This window comes from Grammomys surdaster, unplaced genomic scaffold (genome assembly GCF_004785775.1).
Source record: "Grammomys surdaster isolate TR1022 unplaced genomic scaffold, NIH_TR_1.0 125878, whole genome shotgun sequence".
Classification (NCBI taxonomy): Eukaryota; Metazoa; Chordata; class Mammalia; order Rodentia; family Muridae; genus Grammomys; species Grammomys surdaster.
The window spans coordinates 3,312,666-3,331,983 of record NW_021620703.1 but is presented as its reverse complement, the minus strand read 5'-3'; the positions used below and the strand labels follow the sequence as shown (position 1 = coordinate 3,331,983).

The window sequence follows — 19,318 nt, the reverse complement described above, 5'->3', positions numbered from 1 at the left end:
ATATATATATATATATATATATATATATATATATATATATATTATCATAATCATATTATGTGTGATTACCTCTTGGCAAATTTACTTGAGTGTTCAAAACAGCAGACTCTTCTTTTTAGTTTTTTAGATATGTTAGGTCTTGTCACTTGCGATCACACAAAAGCAATTCTGTTGTTATGTAGACAGTCACAGACTTCCTGTTACAACTTATTACTCAGTTGCTAAGCTAGACCTGTAAAGGTTAGAGGTTAAGGGAAGGGCCTCAATACTTCAAGGACCAATACATAAGTAAAAATTCCGTAGAGGTGGAGATACTAAACATGAGGGCTGAGGAGATGTCTAAGACAGTCAAGATACCTGTCACCAAGTCCATGATGATCTTGGTGCAATCTCTGGGACACAGCTAGTTTGAGGAGAGTACTCACTCACACAAGTGGTGCCCTGGTCTCTCTGTAGGAGGTGTGTACCCATACATTCACACAAATGCACTCACGCGTGCACATGCACACAAACAAACAATGCAATAATTTTAAGAAGATACTGAACATAAGGAGAGTCACATTACACCTGGCTTATGATGCATTCTTTAGTTTAGAGGCTGAACTAAATACATGGTTCGTGAAGTTCGGTATCAAAAGAAATTACATTTTCCCTGGCTTGAAAATATCAAGTATTTTAAGACAATGTCAGCAGAATGTGGAACCACACTCCTGAAGTATTTTAACACAAAGATAGCAGAATGGAAAACCACTGCAAGTCCACATTTCTCCTTCCTTGACGTACTTTAAACAAGATTTTACATTATCTACTCAAAAGTGTATACCTCACTTTTTCCACTGATGCATAGAGATGTATATAGTGTGTCTATGCCACAAGATTTGTGATAATTAAATGCTAGTATGCTTAAATTTATTCTTTTTCACTTTTTAACTTAATTACATCTTATTTAAAATTTTAATATAATATATAATTTAAAATTATTTCTTGAGATTGTAATTATATCATTTCCCCTTCTATCCTCCTTCCAGATCTTTCCAATACCCCTCTTTGTTCTATTCCAAACTCATGGCCCCTTTTAAAATTAGTTGTTATTAAATGCATATGTATATATACATATGTATTTGTAAACAGAGCCTGCTCAGACTATATGATGTTACTTGCATGTTTTCAGGGTTGACCCTGTGGTAGTACATGACCATTTGATAGGCTCTTCCCTGTGAAAGACCACTCCTCCAGCTCTTAGCATTTCTCAGTTATTTGAAAAATTCTTAGAAGCAAGTGCCTGCAGCTTTGGTCCTTCCATGTGGTGGCTGCTGTTGTGTGATGCAGCTGTGCTCAGGCACTGATCTTACCTGTGAAGATAGCTTTTAGAGTTGCAGGAAGAGATAAAGAAGATGGGCAAATGAATGGCTTTAAAGTTTTGAGCATGGTATAGAAATCAAGGAGTGGGAGGACAGCAATGAAGTCGTTAGGGAACTTTTTGTCTTTGAATGCTTTAAATTCAGAGTCATTAAGAGAGAAGTCTGATTATATAAAATTAAAGGGTAGCAAGAATATGGAGGTAGTAGGTGTAGACGTTCCTATTAATAAATTCAGAAGGGAAGGAAAGAGGATACTTGGCTTGCCTCAGCTCATGTTTTCTTTCTGGTGAGAGTTTCAGCCTGGTTCTCACTGTCAGTCCATCCGTGTTGATTGCATGGACAGATCCTAATATCATGGCATCATGAGGGCAGTGTTAGAGAACAGGATACTGAGATGACACCGAAAAACTTTCCTCATTTACTTGGGGAGACCATGTTTCTATATCTACAAAAATCCCTTACCACTTTTGAGTTGATATTCTTCTGTTCTTTATTTGCAGTCTTCAGGGTCACAGAATATAACACATAACTGTTTGACTGCAAAATAATGTGACATCATTACTCAGAGAAAGAGAGTTAGACACTAATAGTGTTTACAAACAGAATTCCCAAGAAGGGGAAGATAAGAGTGTCTTGATTAAGTGATATAGGACATAATGACATACTGAGAAGCTAGAGGCAGAGGACAAGGCACAGGAGAAGCTAATTCCATCCCCATACCCTGTGGGGAGCCAAATGCTAAATCATGGAGATCATGGAGGAGCAGATGATAGACAAAGCAGGGCTAGAGGTAGGGGGCTGAGGGCATGTTAGTTCATCAGAGCTCGCGATCTGGCTTGAAGCTATTTCAGCATTGTCCTACAGCAGTGGTGGGGCAGGGGATCAGATTTGTGGAGGCAGATACCATGAAATACATGTTTGCATGATGTATCTGTGTGAAATTAATTTCCAAGGAAGATGTTGTGGTAATCTTTAAAAGCAATGTTGTAAGTTGAATGTCACATTGTTGTAGAGGTTGGAGAGTATGGCCCAAGTATGTATATATATGTGTGTGTGTGTGTGTGTGTGTGTGTGTGTGTGTGTGTGTGTATGCACCAGTTCCTTTGAAAGAGGAAGTATAAGGATATGGTTGTCAGTGTATGTGGTGCCCATTTCTTCTCAAATAGTAGCTTGTCCTTGAAAAAGAACTGTATTCCATCAGGATAGCCATATATTTCCAATTACTAGAGGAAACCCCTATTAAAGAAAAGATGTAGTAATTAAAATCTAGGTCTCTGAGACATTCCAGGCCTGGGCCTGCTACATGAACTGTGTGTTATAAGCTTATCTGCACATCTTTGAAGCTCAGCAAACCTATTACTTGATAAACTTTAAGGGAAGATAAGAAATCAAGCCCACATACACTTGGGGTCAAGCTCACTTAGAGATTCCTGTGGTGAGAGGCCGCACTGCACACTGGTTACATTTCTTGATGGCTTTGCAACAAAATATCCCTGGTTTGGTTTCATTTCTTAGTCTTTTTAAAAAAGAATTTCCATTTTTGGGAAACCTCTACATTTTAAAATACTTTGTATTGGTTCTTTGAGAATTTCACAACATGCACCCCAACCACACTGATTTCCCCATTCCTGGTACGTGTGTGCTCTCCACCCTTGCAGCCTCCCCCACAACAGAGGAAAAAACACTCACTGTGGAAACTGTAGTGTGTCACAGTGTGTCCCACAGTGTACATACCCCTTTGTCCACACTTCTTTGCTTGCAAATATTTTTTTTTCCGTTCTGTGAGGTGCCATCTGTAGGGCTCAATCTTTGTAACCCCAGTGAACTCAGTCTCTATTAGAAATGATACAGCATGCAAAGAACGAGTTACAAGTGCCAACTTTCTATCTTATGCATATCCACAGCATGTTTTCTATACCAGCCTGGACTGAAGAAGTTGGCATTTCTCCAGTGCAGCTTTGACAATGCTACTAACATGGACTAAATTAGATTATTGTGCAATGTTTGTATTCAGTGCAATACTTGACCCAGAACAAGCACTTGAAGTTTAAAATATTTACTCTTGATGCATACAATTAATTAGTAATATAGAAGGCAGAAATAAAGATAGTAATTTGTCCATCCCTTCGTCCCTTGCAACCAATGGCAGGCAGTAGAGCTGGGCCTGAGGTCATCTAAGCAGGAGAGCTGGCCCTACCCCTCATCTGCTGAAGCCCTAGGGAGAGCAGGCCCTTCACCTCACCTGGGCAGCATAGTAAAGCGGCACAATAGAGCTGGCCCTGGATTTGGGGAGTGTAGGTGAGACCCGAGGGTGAGAGTGTGGGAGAGCTGGCCCTGCCGCTTGTATGCTTGGTGGTGGCACAGACAAAGGAGAGACACTGTTCTTCCTTTCCTTGTCCCTTGCCATCTATGGCAAGCAGAAGAGTTGGTCCAGGGTCATGAGAGCCAGAGGTCTGACCAGCTCAGACATCTCTGAGGCCCAATCAAGGGCCTTGAATTGGCCAATCCCAATATCTACCCAACGGATGAACTGCCGGACTACATGAAGGGACAAGTCCTATAGATCCTAAACTACAGGATCTTCATGATATAGGGCAACAACAGGATATATCTAAGAGGAGTCCCAGTGAGGTTCCAGTATTGATAGAGTAGCAGAAGGCAGAGTCCTCATACCAGACAAACAAGTCATTGCAATGAACATTTGCAAGCAAAGAAGTGTGGACAAAGGGTAGACTGTGGGACACACTGTGACATACTACAGCTTCCACAATGAGATTTTTTTCTCCATTGGTGGGGAGGTTACAAGGGTGGATGGCAGGTACGGGGTGGGGGACAGATGAGTGGGATTGGGGTACATGATGTGAGATTCACAAAGAGCCAATACAAAGTTTTAAAAAAAGATACTAATTTGTATTTGACCACATCATTTATGTTTTGATATTGAGCCTGAGTCTCATATATCCCAGACTACCTCTAAACTATTTAACTGAGGGTGACCTTGAAGTTTGGGTAGTCTTACCTCCATCTCCCAAGTACTGAGTTTACAGTTGTGTACCACATGCCTAGTTTTTTGATGCCGTAGTGGGGATTAAACCTTAGACTTTTCATGGTAGTCAACCACTGTACTGTCTAAGCTGCATCCCCAGATGTTGAATTATGCTTTACCATTCTGTAACTGGTATTCAAACCTTTCTTATGATAGTAAATATTCTTAAACTTCTTTTGATTTTAGTTCATTGGGAATCCTGGGATTCAGAAATGTGGATTGAAAGTAATCTCTTATTTCACACATCTTCCTGATGCTGTAGAGATGTTATCCCTGCACGGTGCAGTTGACTCAGTCCTCCACACCTTACAGATGTATCCAGATGACCAAGGTTGGTACAGATGGAGCTTGGGACCACAACTTATTGTCTTAGTCAGGGTTTCTATTCCTGCACAAAACATCATTACCAAGAAGCAAATTGGGGGGAAAGGGTTTATTCAGCTTATACTTCCACATTGCTGTTCATCAACCAAAGGAAGTCAGGACTGGAACTCACATAGGTTAGGAACCTGGAGGCAGGAGCTGATATAGAGGCCATGGAGGGATGCTGCTTACTGAATTGCTTCCACTGGCTTGCTCAGCTTGCTTTCTTATAGAACCCAGGACTACCAGCCCAGGGATGGCACCTCCCACAATGGGCCCTCCCACCCTTGATCCCTAATTGAGAAAATGCCTTACAGCTGGATCTCATGGAGGCATTTCCTCAAGGGAGGTTCCTTTCTCTGTGATAACTCCCACTAAGTTGGCACACAGAACCAGCCAGTACACATATTAACTGGATTTTTTTTATTTCTTCCATCAGTTTTGAGGTTAAAAGAATTACCACTGCTACTTTTCTCTTTTGTTTTAGAAATTCAGTGTCTGGGCTTACACCTTATGGGGTGCTTGATGACAAAGAAGAATTTCTGCATAGGGACAGGGCACCTCCTGGCAAAGATCCTGGTTTCCACTTTACAGCGATTTAAAGATGTTTCTGAAGTCCAGAATACAGTGAGTAAACTCAAGAGAACTGGGAGCTTATGCAGTTTCCCTCTCATGCTCTCGAAATTCTCATCGTACATCAGCAAGATATTCTAGCTAATTAAAATCATTTATCATTTTGTAGTATTTTAATTATAGAAGGTGCAGAAAATTGCATTGCCTATAAAGATCCAGCATTTGTTATTAGATCTGAAAAATCAGTGTGTTTGCTTGCCTTCTGTCCTTCCCATAAGAATGATAAAGACATTCCGGTAGCTGATATTTTGGTTTGTGCTTAGATTTTGGGCAAACACAAGTTATTATTATTCTAAAGATGGCTGTCCTCCATGGCTTCTCATGAACTGCTTTTGCCTGTAGTGATTTGGCTTCTTGACGTCTTCTTCCTAAAATGAAGATTTGAAATAAATTCCACCAGACTTTTTTGAAAGCAGCCATATAATAATTGTCTTTTTGAGGACTGCAAGATCATATAAGGTTGATTCATCAGGGAATAAGAAAAATGGTTACTTGGTGTGGAGACACACATAGCTTTAGCTATTTTGGAAGCTGAGGAGGGAAAATAACTTCAGCCCAGGGGTTTGAGGCTTGTAAAGTTGTGAGACTGCTTCACTTTGTGAATGTTAGCCAAATGAATATTTCAAAACTTCTTTTTGGATTTTTGATAATCAAGTTTGTATCTTAAGTTTTTTTTTTTAACTGTCAAAATTGACCATGCCAAGTTAACCAATAAAAATATCTAGGCTGTAGCCACTGCACAAATGTTTTCAGTAAATCACATATGCAGGTGAAGTGTTTTCTTTATTATGAAGTACTGAAGACACTGCCTTCTTAACTCAGAGCAGGAGTGTATTTTAAAATCGGTGTTTTGGGAAGAGCTTTACTCTAAACTGATTAAAGCCATAGCAGAATTGATTAAAAGCCGTCTAAGGGAAGGAAATAACTGTGGTCTGGGGCTCCAGTTACTATGGATTCATTCATTGCATGCAAATTTTCAAATCTCCATAGCAGAGGCGATAAAAGCCCAACTGAGAAGCTCACTCAGCCTCCTGCCCTATTTTATCAGGTCAGTGCAGAGGTGGAAATGGTTCCTTCAAAGGTCCAGTCTCAGCTCTGCTATCCCACTTGCAGGTCTAGAACTTCTTGTGAGGCTTTAGATGACATTCTTCTCAGAAACTCACAAACTAAAGATACTTTTTCTAAAGTATCTGTATTTGTAGAACTCAGCATCTTAAGAGAGCAAAATCATCTTTGATGCATAGACAGATTGTTCTGATATTACTGTAGAGGGTAGGCTGATCTTTTGTGAGTTTAATCATGGTCTTCAACACTAAAGCTGTTTGTGAAAAGGACACTTCCTTGAGCAATGCATAGGCTGAGAGCTCTGGTCAGCCTGGGCAAGCTTGAAACCCTTCTAAGAAGCGATGTTGATGTTTGTATGAAACCTGCCACAAGGGCACACCTTTTATTTTGTCTTCAGAACTTCAGACAATTTTGCTAAACAACAGTGAGATCAGGAGGACTTACTTGCCTCTGAGGTAGAAGAAGTGTATATAGGAGCTAGCATGAAAAGGTAGGAGAAGTGCTAGACTCCATGACTACTGTGCCCTCTTGAAGTTAAGATTGGTCGCTTTGGATCCAGATCCTCCTCCTCCTCCTCTTCCTTCTCCTCCTCTTCCTCTTCTTCTTCCTCCTCTTATCATTCCATTCCTTTATATCTCAAATGATATCCCATTTCCTGATTACCCCTTTACCAGCCCCCATCCCATGGTATCCTGCTTCCCAGTTACCCCTTCATCACCCCCATCCCACATCTCCCCTCCCCACTCCTCTTTGCCTGTATGAGGGTGCTCCCCCACCTACCCACACTCTCCCACCCCACCAATCCAGCATCCACCTATGCTGGGGTATCAAACCTCCCTGGGACCAAGGGCCTCCCCTCTCATTGCTGTCAGGTAAGGCCATCCTCTGCTACATATGTATCTGGAGCCATGGATCCCTCCAGGTACACTCCTTGGTTGGTGGTCTAGACTGGATGGTCAAGCCAATCTATGTTGTTCTTCCAATGGGGTTGCAATCTGTTCCCCCAGGCCTTTCACCAGATCCCCCACGAGGTCCCCTGTGCTTAGTCTGATGGTTGGCTCCAAGCATCTACATTTGCATTGGTCAGTTGCTGGCTGGACCTCCCAAGGAACCACCACACTAGGTTCCTGTCAGCAAGTGCCTCTTGACCATGGCAACAGTGTTGGGTTTGGTGCCTACAGATAGGATGGATCTCCAGGTAGGGCTGTTCTAATCCTGAGCAACATCTAGATTTCCTCCTACAGGTATGGTTTCCCAAAGGAACCTTTAATGGCCAAATTTGAGAGGATTAAGTATTTGAGGATGGTTTGCCAGCTAGCGTTTGTTCTTCTTGTCCTTAATGTATTTCTTAGTCCCAAGAGAGGAAGACATTTATGATTATTTCAAGGTTTACAGCTGTCAAGTTCAAGTCCAAGTCTCTCTGTTTAGTTAAAAGAGCAAGCGAGGTCTTGAGTATCATATATGAACTGTTGTATAACATTGAGCTATTTTTGCCCATGATTGTTTACGTCACTTATTTTTACTTGCACTTTCAGGGATTACAGACAATCTTGTCAATACTTGAACTGTCGGTATCTTTCTCCAAGCTGCTAGTGCACTATTCATTTGATGTGGTGATATTTCATCAGATGTCTTCCAGTGCCGTGGAACAAAAGGATGAGCAGGTACGGCATCGGTGCCTATGGGCTAAGCCTGATCCCTCCAGCTGCTTTTCATGCTCATTCCTGTTCTTTCTAGTTCCTCAACTTATGTTGCAAATGTTTTGCCAAAGTGGCTGTGGATGATGAGCTGAAAAGCACGATGCTAGAGAGAGCTTGCAATCAGAATAACAGCATCATGGTCGAATGTTTGCTCCTCCTGGGAGCTGACGCCAATCAAGTGAAGGGGGCAACTTCTTTAATCTATCAGGTAAATATCCCAGTCCTCACTTTTGTCTGTCTCTGTTGTTACTCTTTTCTCTCCTCTTTGACATTGTTCCCTCATTAATAAAAAGATTTATTGAAAGATAATATATCATACAATTTGCGTGTTTAAAGTATATAATTCAGTCGTGAAAGACTCAGATAGGAGGATCACCAGTGAGTTTGAAGCCAGCTAGAGCAACACAATGACACAGCGAGAGCCCATCTCTGAATGGAAGTTACAAGGCTCTGTGCTTGGGTTTGTGTAAAGTTGAACTGGTATTGCCGGAGTCAATGCTAGAACATGTCCATCACTGCACAGTTAAATCTCATACACAGCAGCCCAGTTCCCATTTCTTTCCCCCCTGGACGTTTGTGTGTGTTTCTCTCTTTGGCTCCCGGAAATCACTTGCTTATTTTGTCTTTACGTATTCATCTATTCAAAATGTTTAGAATCATGAGCTCATGGTTATGTATCGGTGACTGGCAGTTTCCCGTCGCTTTCTGTGCAATGCAAGCCCCCAGCCAGCAGTGTTCTATTCTCAGCCTTACTGTATCAACTTTGTATTCCAGGGCATGTGACATGGCGTGCTATGTTCTCTCTTTGCTCACCTGACTCCCCTCAGTTGTTGGTCCAGAGTTTCGTTCATGTTGTGATTCAGTGATGAGGTTATGGTAAATGAGACTAAGAAACTTTCCATTTTGTAAATATGTCATCTCCATCCACTCATGTTGTACTGGGCCCCTAGATAGATTACATATCTTTATTAGAGTGAATATTGCTAAACATGGAGTGTAAATATTTTCAACATTTCATTTCTTTTGGACATATATTCAGTAATGAGTTTATTTAATCATATGATAGTTCTGCTGGGTTTTAGGGTTGTTTCCTTACTTGTTGATTTGTGAGTCTCACTATAAAGGGCTGACGGGTCTAGAACTTACTATGAAGACCATGGTGGGCTCAAATTCACAGAGACCAGCCTGCCTCTACCTCTTGGTGCTGGCTTAAAAGCACTCGCCACCACAACACCTGGATCTTACTTTTAGGTTTTATTTTTTGACACTTCTGTGTGGTTTCCACAAGGGCTAAACTAACTTACATTCTCACAGTTTTTATTTCCCTTTTCCACACCCTTGAGAGCAATTTTTGCTTTTGCCTTTTTGATAATCATTCTTACCAGCTAAGGTGACTTCTCACTATGGTTCTGATTGAACTAGTCTACCGATCACTCATGGTAACCTCCCTTTCTCCTCTCTCCTACACAGCTTAATGTGGCCTCTGGGGAAATGTCAAAGCTAACCGGATGCTGTGGGTGTTTCTAATCTAATGCTTCATTTGCTTGCTTATCTTCTTGTTGGGGTGTGAGAAACTCTAAATATGCCTCTTGCTTTGCATCTTCACAGACTTTGCTTTCCAATTGTTCTCCACACAGTACACAAGTCTATTGTTGGAACCTGTCTCTCTCCATGGTTTTATTTTCTCTGCTGTTGTATTAACTTTTCCTGGGAAGATGCACCACATATCTATTCACCCCAGACAGGTCATTAATGATAGATCAAAGTACAGTGCCATCAAAGTCTAACTTGGCAAGCTAATGAGCCTAGTATATATGGTGTCCACTTGTAGAACCATCTGGAGTTGGAACTGTTGAATTCTGGAAGAAATGATTAGGGGGTATGGGGGGGCTGAGGGTAGCAGAGGAGTTAAGGGCAGAGCAATTGTATCAGAGACAGGAGTGTCTGGATGGCACAAGTTTTTATTGTCTCTTCTCTATGAAAGACATATTTTTAAAATTGGTCTTCTCTTGGTTTGTTTAAGTAAGAAGAAAGGCATTAGAGAGTAAAGACAGCTTTAATAGCATTTTCATGAATGTCCTTAAGTTTAGTCACAATGAATAATTAAGTATCTTTGCAGACCTCAGAAATACAGTTTGGTAGAGATTAGTGGGCCTGTTTTCTATGTGTGTCAAAACACATTTGATTTTATAGTACATTTTTGTTTATGGTCAGTCGATGGTTTGCATATGCTTGGTCCAGGGAGTGGTGCTATTAGGTGTGTCAGTAGAGGTGTTGGAGTAGGTGTGTCACTGTGGGCATGGCTTTCAGACCCTTATCCTAGCTGCCTAGAAGTCAGTATTCAGTTAGCAGCTTTCATATGAACATGTAGAACTCTCAGCTCCTCCTGCATCATGCCTGCCTGGATACATGTTCCTACCTTGATGATAATGGATTGAACCTTTGATCCTGTAAGCCAGTCCCAATTAAATGTTGTCCTTATAAGAGTTTCCTTGGTCATGGTATCTGTTCACAGCAATAAAAGGCTAACTAAGACAGTTGAAAACTGGACCGTTCTTTAAGTTACTTCTAGGTCTTTTTCCACCTCCACCTCTTGTTGGGGCAATAGCCACAGATTAGACCAAGAAGAAGAGGGTTTTGTGTATTGTCCTATACATAGGTCTTTCTCAAAGTATATTCATGGGTTAGTGCTAGTTTTATGTCCTATCCTTGAGTGTAAAGAAGTAATTAGGCTGAGTAAGGGAATCTGAAAGAGAAACAGTTTGATTGGCTAGTTCACAAGAAGTAAATTCTTTAAATATTTGTAACTTGTAAGAGACTGCAAGATAAGAAACCAAAAAGGAATGCTTCCTAGGGCATTGTTCATGTCAAAAGACAGAAGTAGGCGCATCTATGGCAATATCTGGTAAAATGATTTCACCTTGGAGACAGTAAGCAAGCTCTCCTGCATGGATCCAGTGTAAGAACAGGGCACATTTGAAGAGCTACAGCCCAGGGTAGGTGATGTTGTACAGCATCCAGATGAATCATGACTTACTGAACCTGTGGCTGCAGGGGCAAGGAACTCTTATGGTGAAAATATAAGAATCCTTGCCTGGAGGGGTGGGTGGCCCCATGTGAAAGTCTGCAGGGTCAGTTAATCCTCTAAGAAAGTTCAGCAAGCAGTGATTGGATCAGGAAAACAACTTATAAAGCGATGCCTCTCAATGACACCATTTAATCTAAGTCACACCACCAAATGGTATGTTTTGGGAATTAGGGTAGAAGATGAGACTTGAGAAAAAGGTACTGCAGAAAGTTGTCTTTCTGGTGAGATTTTCTACTGCCTTGACAACAATATTGCTTCAGTAGTTTCAGACCAAGTGAGGTGTCTGAGGGAAGAGAGGTCCTGCATTGTGAGGAGTCAGCTTTGAACATGACCTGTGCTACGTGACTGCGATCTGGTGCCTGGTTGTGGGTAGTGTGGGTATGGAAGGCATGATTGTGAGAGGTGTGGAGGAAAAGAGCTCAGGGGCTGGGCATGACCTGTCACTCTTCACAGTAGATCCAAGGGTCTGGGTTCAAATAGGCATCGCTTGTTCTTGGCCACCCCCACATTGCTTTTCCTTTTCTTCTCAACCTTTCTCCCTGGACAATGAAAGCACGTATCTGATCATCCTCTTCCTTCAAACTCCAATAAAAATATTTCTTAAATTCTTCCCTATATAGCCAAACCTGAGACAAAGATTGATATTTACTTCTGTAGGTCCATGAGAGTTTAATGTATGTTTCCATTATATTTTAGCATTTAAATTTAAACCCTAAAATATTTTATATTGTATACAATAATAGAAGTATACAGTGTTCATCTTCACATTGTCCGGAATGTTGAATTCATAGAGTTGTATTGTGACTCTTACTTCAGAGTCTTAAACAAGTGTTTGTTGATTAGGCACCAATAGCTGACCAAGGAACATCTCCATCTAAGTCTAGCCTGCAAACCAATGAGCTTACTCGAGTTATTTATAGGAACATGAGTAACTCAAAGACAGCTGCATTATGGTAAAGCCCACCCCAACATGGGTGATGACCCATGAAAGCTATATTCCTGGAGCTTCCAGCTCAACACAAAGGAAGGTCCACAGAGAGTCTTCTGATCCCAGATGTTGTCCACTATTGGGGACAACCTTGGGGAGGAACCTTGTACAATGTGTAACTTTCTGGGCTTCTGAGATCCCTAGGTCTTCCAAGCTTCTTGAGTCCCATGAACTTTCTCTCTTCCTTGAGGAGGGTATGTTTTAACATGAGTTAGGGATATCGATGCATCAAGTATGGGTGCAGTACATGTTCACAAAAGTGTACTAGACTCAGTTAATAGGAAAAGGGTCTTGTGGACCTGTTTAGAAGTAGTTTCTTGGGGCAATTCCACTCTTCATTGACAGGATGCCAGCAATTCAGTAGCAAACACTGAACATGAGTACGTAGCGGTGGCACTATGTTGCGGAAACAACAAGGCTGTGCAGAAACAATTGTTATGAGTCAGTGGAAATGGCCTGAACACCACGAGTTCATTGGAGGATTCTCTCTATGAAGTGAAGACCACTGAAGATCAGCGAAGCCTTGCATGGAGTAGCAATGCAAGACCATCCTCTCACTGCCTGTGGGATTCCCTTTATTTTCTTTCTAAGCATCACACACACTCTCAAGTGTCTATCTTTAGAAAAACTTCACATTCCCACTCACAAAACAGCTTCCAGAAAAACATCATGTGACACAAACAAGTTGTTAAAGAAACCAGAAATGTCCACTTCAAAGGATGATGTGGTGTCTTCAAGACATTGACTGGCAGCTGCAAGATTATTAGATTTATGCTAGGCTTCTATCTGTGGCAATAATTTCATTTTATTTCCCATGTCTATTGTAAGAATTAGTTTTGCCTTATTTCACTTAATTTCAACCTAAATTTGAGGTATGAAGATCGACCATAACAAGCTCTACTTTTCTGTCTAGCTAAAGAGAGGAAATTCAAGTTTTGTGTCCACTTCCTCTTCTTCTTTGTAAAACTAGGTATGTGAGAAAGAGAGCAGTCCTAAATTGGTGGAACTGTTGCTTAATGCTGGATGCCGTGAACAAGATGTACGGAAAGCCCTGACAGTAAGCATCCAAAAGGGTGACAGCCAGGTTATCAGCTTACTCCTGAGGAGACTTGCCCTGGACCTGGCCAACAACAGCATTTGCCTTGGAGGATTTTGCATAGGAAAAATTGATCCTTCTTGGCTTGGTCCTTTATTTCCAGATAAGTCATCTAATTTAAGAAAGCAAACAAGTAAGTACCAATAAGAACGTTTTGTGTAACTCTTACTTTAAGTATAGTCAATAGCATTGTTTTGAACTTAGGACTTAGTGCATGGTACACAGATGCTAGCCCACTGATCCACTACACGAACTCAGTCATCATGGTAGATAATTGTATTTGTTCTTTTCATAATCTTTTTAGTAGATTATAAGCATGGTGAAATCAAAGTTACTTTTGTCCACGGTTGGAATCTTAATATCTATGCTACTACTTTGTACATAATACATGACCACTGGATATTTATAAATTTGCAAGGATGAGTTGGTAGTAAGTGATACAGAAAGCACGTGTTATGTAGCAAGTACTTCACATATCAACAGTAATTAAAATTGTTCTTCCTGTGGATGTTCCTTCTGCATTATCTTTTGATGTTTTCAATTCATGTACTTTTTTTAATTTTTTAAATCTAATATATACAATGTTTAATTTGTATAGGGAAAGATACTCTTCTACTTATGATGTGTTCTTAGACATCCAGGATACAGATTTTTATGCATGAGGATATACATTAAAACTATTAATAAATAATTTGAAAAGATTAGAGAGAAGAGAGAAATACTAAAAAAACAAAACAAAACAAAACAAAACAAAACAAAACAAAAAACTCATGGGAAACTCATCCAGTGAATCCTTTGCTGTCACATAGGGGAAGCACGCAGCAAACTTAAATCTGGATGAAAATGTACCAGAGAGGCTCAGACAGTAAGACAAACTTGGGAAGTTAGTATGAACCTGGTCAAGAATGAATTACAAATTTCACATTATAATGGTGTTTTGATTTCTGAAAATTCCACTGGGTTGTGTTAATCACACTAATGTGAAAATAGAACACTATCTTGGAAAATAGTTCTACAAATAATGCCTCTCCTCTTCCCTCTCTTTCCCGTCCCTCCTCTCCCTCCTCCCTTTCCTCCTCTTCTTCTATCCTCTCTTTTCCTCCCCCCATCTCTATACCCCCTTCTCTTCAGGGCATGTCTATGCAGTCCTTGCTGACAGTAACTCTCTAAGTAGAGCAGGTTGATTTCGATCTTGAAGGAAAACCCACCATTACCTTCTGAGATCTGGGATTATAGATATGAGCCACCTTGCTCATCTTTGTTCTCTCATTTCTGACAGAATGGGGTTGTGACCCTGGATGGAGATTTAGTATTCCTTTAGTTTCATGTGACGATCTCTCTGTGGCAAGTCTTGATGTAATTTTTAAAACGTTAATGTCACTTGGCTGGAAGATAAAATCACGATACCATTGGTTGTTTGTCTAAAGGAAAATTTTGAATTCATATAACATTGAAATATTTCTCAGGTTTTATTTGGCTGACTCACATATTGTATTTATTATGTGAGCCATGAAAGCAATATTTGATGAAATCTTCTAGGGTTTCTGTAGATCAATGGCACCTGCCAGCCCATTTATTCTTGGTATAAAATAAATATAATATGTAATGAAAAATTTGAGAAGCACATTGCCTTAGGATTGAGATTCATCATAAGCAACTTGAGGAGGAGAGGGTTTATTTTCATTGAAGCCTGTCAGAGGTGAGAGCTAATTCAGAGGCCATGGAGGAGGTTCTTTACAGTCTTACTCCCCATGCTTTGTTCAGCTTGCTTTTATATAGCACTTAGAATCAGCAACCCAGGGATGGTATGACCCGCAGTGGGCTGAGCCTTTCTATATCAATCCCTACTTAAGAAAATGCGCTGCAGGCTTTCTTTTCTACAGCCCAATCTCATTGAGGCAGCTTTTCAGTTGAGATTCTCTCCTTTTAGAATGACTCTAACTTGTGTCAAGTTGGCATAAAATTAGCCAGCACGGGTGTTAAAATTCTATCACAAGAGCCATTGAACAAATTTTATGTATTACCTATTTTAGCACTGTCAGGAGATTTCATAAGCATGGTGTTATTTAATTTTCTATAATCCTGTTCTGAACACGGCATCTGCATGTTCGAGGTGAGCTGATTAGTCCTTAGAGAGCTTAACCAGCTTTTAAGTGGCATCACATGTCTGTCTGGCTTTACAATCCCAACTCTTCCCTGAGTTAAGTTAGTTTCATGACTGAAAATGGCCATTATTCCCAAGCCTCATATTGCTGCAGCATAAATACTAAAATTAGAATGTAACAGAGAAGATTCCATGGCAAATAGACACTGTTATTGGATACAGTAAAGTAATTCTGCAAGGAAAAAATATTTGAAAAGCATCAGATATGTATAAGGAGCTTGAGAAAGGCATGTTTATGCTTTATATTTACTGATTTCTAAGTTAACAAACAGGTTGATTTATTTTTTAGACACAGGATCTCTCCTAGCGAGAAAAGTGCTCCGGTATCAGATGAGAAATATCCTTCAAGATGGCGTGGCCTCAGGCAGTGACGGCAACTTCTCTGAAGATGCGTTGGCAAAATTTGGTGAATGGACCTTCATTCCCGACTCTTCTATGGACAGTGTGTTTGGCCAGAGCGATGATCTGGATAGCGAAGGTATCTATTTTAAACAAGTCCACTATGGCTCATGTCTACACACCGGCACTGAACACTGATTGCTCACACTAAAATTCAGCTTTAACTCATTTGGGAATATAGGTAAAAATTTAAACCAGTAGCTCAAGAAACTGTCCCATGCATCCCAGTGTGAACCAGAGGGCCTGGGCATGCACAGGCTTATGGGGAGAAAACTCACCCCAGAGTTGCTGTCCATGCCTTGACACCACTAGGTGGTTTTTTTCTTTTATTTATTTTTCCTTTTTTTCAGCTCTTTTTCTTAGCCTTTATAAGTTAGTGATGCCAGCCTTTCATGGTTACAGGTAGAAAATCAAGAAATTCTAAGTAAAAGGTCTGGACCATACTTGGAAAGTTAGTTCTTAACTTTATTATGGGTTAAGCAATGTTACTATTTTAATAACTCACTCGACATAAAACTTTTGAAATTGATAACTAAGAGATACGACAGTAGAAGTTACCATTCAATTCAATTCAATTCAATTCATTTAAAATTGAGCTTAAGGGACTTGTTAAATTTTGTTCAGTGTGTGTGTGTGTGTGTGTGTGTGTGTGTGTACAAAGTGACAGGCTTCACCATGACATTTTAATACATCTGTATCTCTGTACTTTGCTCATGCTTTGACTGGTCCACTTACATCCATACATACCTACCTTCCTGTTTAGGCTATGTATCCATTAGATTATAGTGTGTACACGGCACAGTGCACATATGGAGGTCAGAGGAGCATCTGCACGAGTCAGTTCTTTCCTCTTGCCATGTGGTTTCTGAGATCTGAACTCAGGTCATCAGGCTTGGTGGCAGTCATTCTTCACTCAGTCATTTTCTCAACTCTTTTATTTAAAAATTTAATAAAACAATTTATACTATAGGATGAGTTAAACTTAATGCTGAGCCAGTGGGTTTATATCAATGTTTATATTATATATTATGAAACTGATATTTTTATATTGAATTTATAATTTGCTTCAGGCACCTATAGAATTAATTCTTTCCTCCAAGCTAAAAAGTAGTAAAATTGAAAAATCTTATTTCTTTCACAAATAGTTCAATGTTCATCTTTGAAAATGATGGCTTTTGTTCAACTTTATTTTTGAAAACTCTTAATTTCTGTCATTCTCATCTCTTTCCCTCTTAAAAGAATTATCACTAATGGTAAGTACAGCTCAATGATGCATACACTCCTGCCTATACTAATCATTGGTCTAGGTCAATGATATGACTTTATGTAAAATACATGAATCATAAGGTATTGGCATCAGCTCTCAATACTGCTAAAAACCAAAAATAAATGATTTTAAAAACAAATTCCATTTAACCCCAAAGTATGAAATCCAAATGAATTATATTCAAGATTGTTGAATGCCTAATAATTTAAGGTATATTTTCAACATTTAAAGCCAACTTTAAAAATCTATGAGAAGGTGTAGAGAAATGGAAAACCTGTTGGGCCTACTTTTCTGCTTTTTTTCTTTGCTCTCTGTGCTGTGTTTACTATAATATATGTGACTATTGATTTTATTGGTTTATTCCTTCTGAACCCTGAACAACTGTGAGACAGTTGAGTCAGCACTCAATGTTGACAACGCTACCACACGTATTCAATCAACAATCTGAAGGAAGCAAACACTCATTGAGTTTTAACTGAAACACCAACATCGTTTACCATTTTATTCTCAGGTTCAAAGGGAAATATGAAGTTTCTTGCATGTATGCATGTGTGTATGTTGTATGCACCGGTGTGTTTCCACGGAGGTATTAGGTATACATTACGTATACATAAGGCTCATTGCCTTATTTCTTGGAAGCAGGATATCTCACTGAGCTTAGAACTTAGCTTTTCCACTAGGCTAGAAACTGATAAGTCCCATCAAATTCTCTTGTGTCTGCCCCTGCCCCTTAGTGCTGGAGTTATACACGTGTTCAGAACCACATGACTTGTGGTTGGCTACCAGCTTCTGTGGGCCTCATGTGTGTGTGAAAAGCACTCTTTACCACAGAACCCATGCAATTTCCATTAATGAAAACATGTAGACTTCTGTGACTGACTGATGATGCTCAGATCTTCTTCCTCACGGTGCTGTTACTCTTCAATTTCAAAACAGGCAGCGAGAGCTCATTTCTCGTGAAGAAGAAGTCCAATTCAATTAGTGTAGGAGAAGTTTACAGAGACCTAGCTCTGCAGCGCTGCTCACCCAATGCTCAGAGGCATTCCAATTCACTGGTAAGTTGCACAGCGCCTACCTTAAATGTTTGGTCCCGACATTCCCTTGATGACTGAGCTCCTGTAAAGCTAGGTGCGATTGGCAGGGTGTTAACTGTTACAAAAATGAACACACATGAAGACATATTAATTTATAACTTATCTTAGATTCAACACCCATGCACACTAGTAATTTTTTAAATGGAAAAAGACTCACACATTTCCATGAGATGCTTGATACTGAGAGTTGCACTATTTTTAGGTCTACCTTGAAAGACTAATGATGAGTTGTGCTTGAAACTTGATCATAATGCAGAATTAAACATTTAAAATTGTCCTTTTTGTTATGGAAGAAGCTCTTAATTTTCCTTTACTGTGTATATTTATTGTATACATTGAAGGCCCATAATATGAAATGATTATTACAGTAAAGTAAATTGACACGTCCACTTCACATAATTTACTGTCCCGCTGGCACTGGCAAAAGCACCGTAGATTCCTTTTATTTGACAAAGCCTTCTGTTTGTAATCTTCTTAAGACTTTTTAAATGTCCAAATGTATGGTGTCTTCAGATTTAATCTTTCTGATCTGTGCTTGTGAGGATTTTATTTTGGTTTTGAAGATGACGCTACATGCTATATACTTTCAAAACTCCTCCTCCTGAGCATACAACCAGATGTTAGTGAACACAGCCATGCGCCCCTGCTGTACAACAGAGATGCCTTCCTCCTGTTTCTCTCAGTTTGTACCATTGGCTCAGCTTGCCTTTCCTTGCCAGCCTCCCTACTTTCCCCACATTCTGGTAGCCTCTGTTTTACTCTTCATTTAATTTCCTTATTGACAGTTGTATATATACATATAATGAACATTGGTCATTTTCAGCCCCTATTACCTTCTCTCAACTCCCTTTCTCTCCTGCTAAAACTCTTCTTCCTAATGACCTCCACTCCTACGTTCATGTCTTTTGTGTGTTTATGTGTGTGTGTGTGTGTGTGCACACATGAGAAAGAGAGAGAGAGAGACAGAGACAGAGAGACAGAGAGAGAGACACACAGAGAGAGACAGAGAGAGACAGGGAGTTAGCTAGTTTAATTAGGGCTGCTTCCAGTAGCC

General features: G+C 40.0%; 1 protein-coding gene across 3 annotated transcripts in view; it reads left to right on the top strand.

Moving 5' to 3' along the window:
- Lrrk2 (leucine rich repeat kinase 2) overlaps positions 1-19,318 on the top strand; it is a 138,483-nt gene that overhangs the window by 43,632 nt on the left and 75,533 nt on the right. For all 3 annotated transcript variants that reach the window (XM_028752156.1, XM_028752155.1, XM_028752157.1), the window contains exons 15-21: positions 4,594-4,738; positions 5,258-5,397; positions 8,004-8,132; positions 8,206-8,376; positions 13,215-13,473; positions 15,794-15,982; positions 18,107-18,225. In XM_028752156.1, coding sequence (XP_028607989.1) covers positions 4,594-4,738; positions 5,258-5,397; positions 8,004-8,132; positions 8,206-8,376; positions 13,215-13,473; positions 15,794-15,982; positions 18,107-18,225 — 1,152 coding nt within the window. The remainder of the gene's footprint in view (positions 1-4,593; positions 4,739-5,257; positions 5,398-8,003; positions 8,133-8,205; positions 8,377-13,214; positions 13,474-15,793; positions 15,983-18,106; positions 18,226-19,318) is intronic.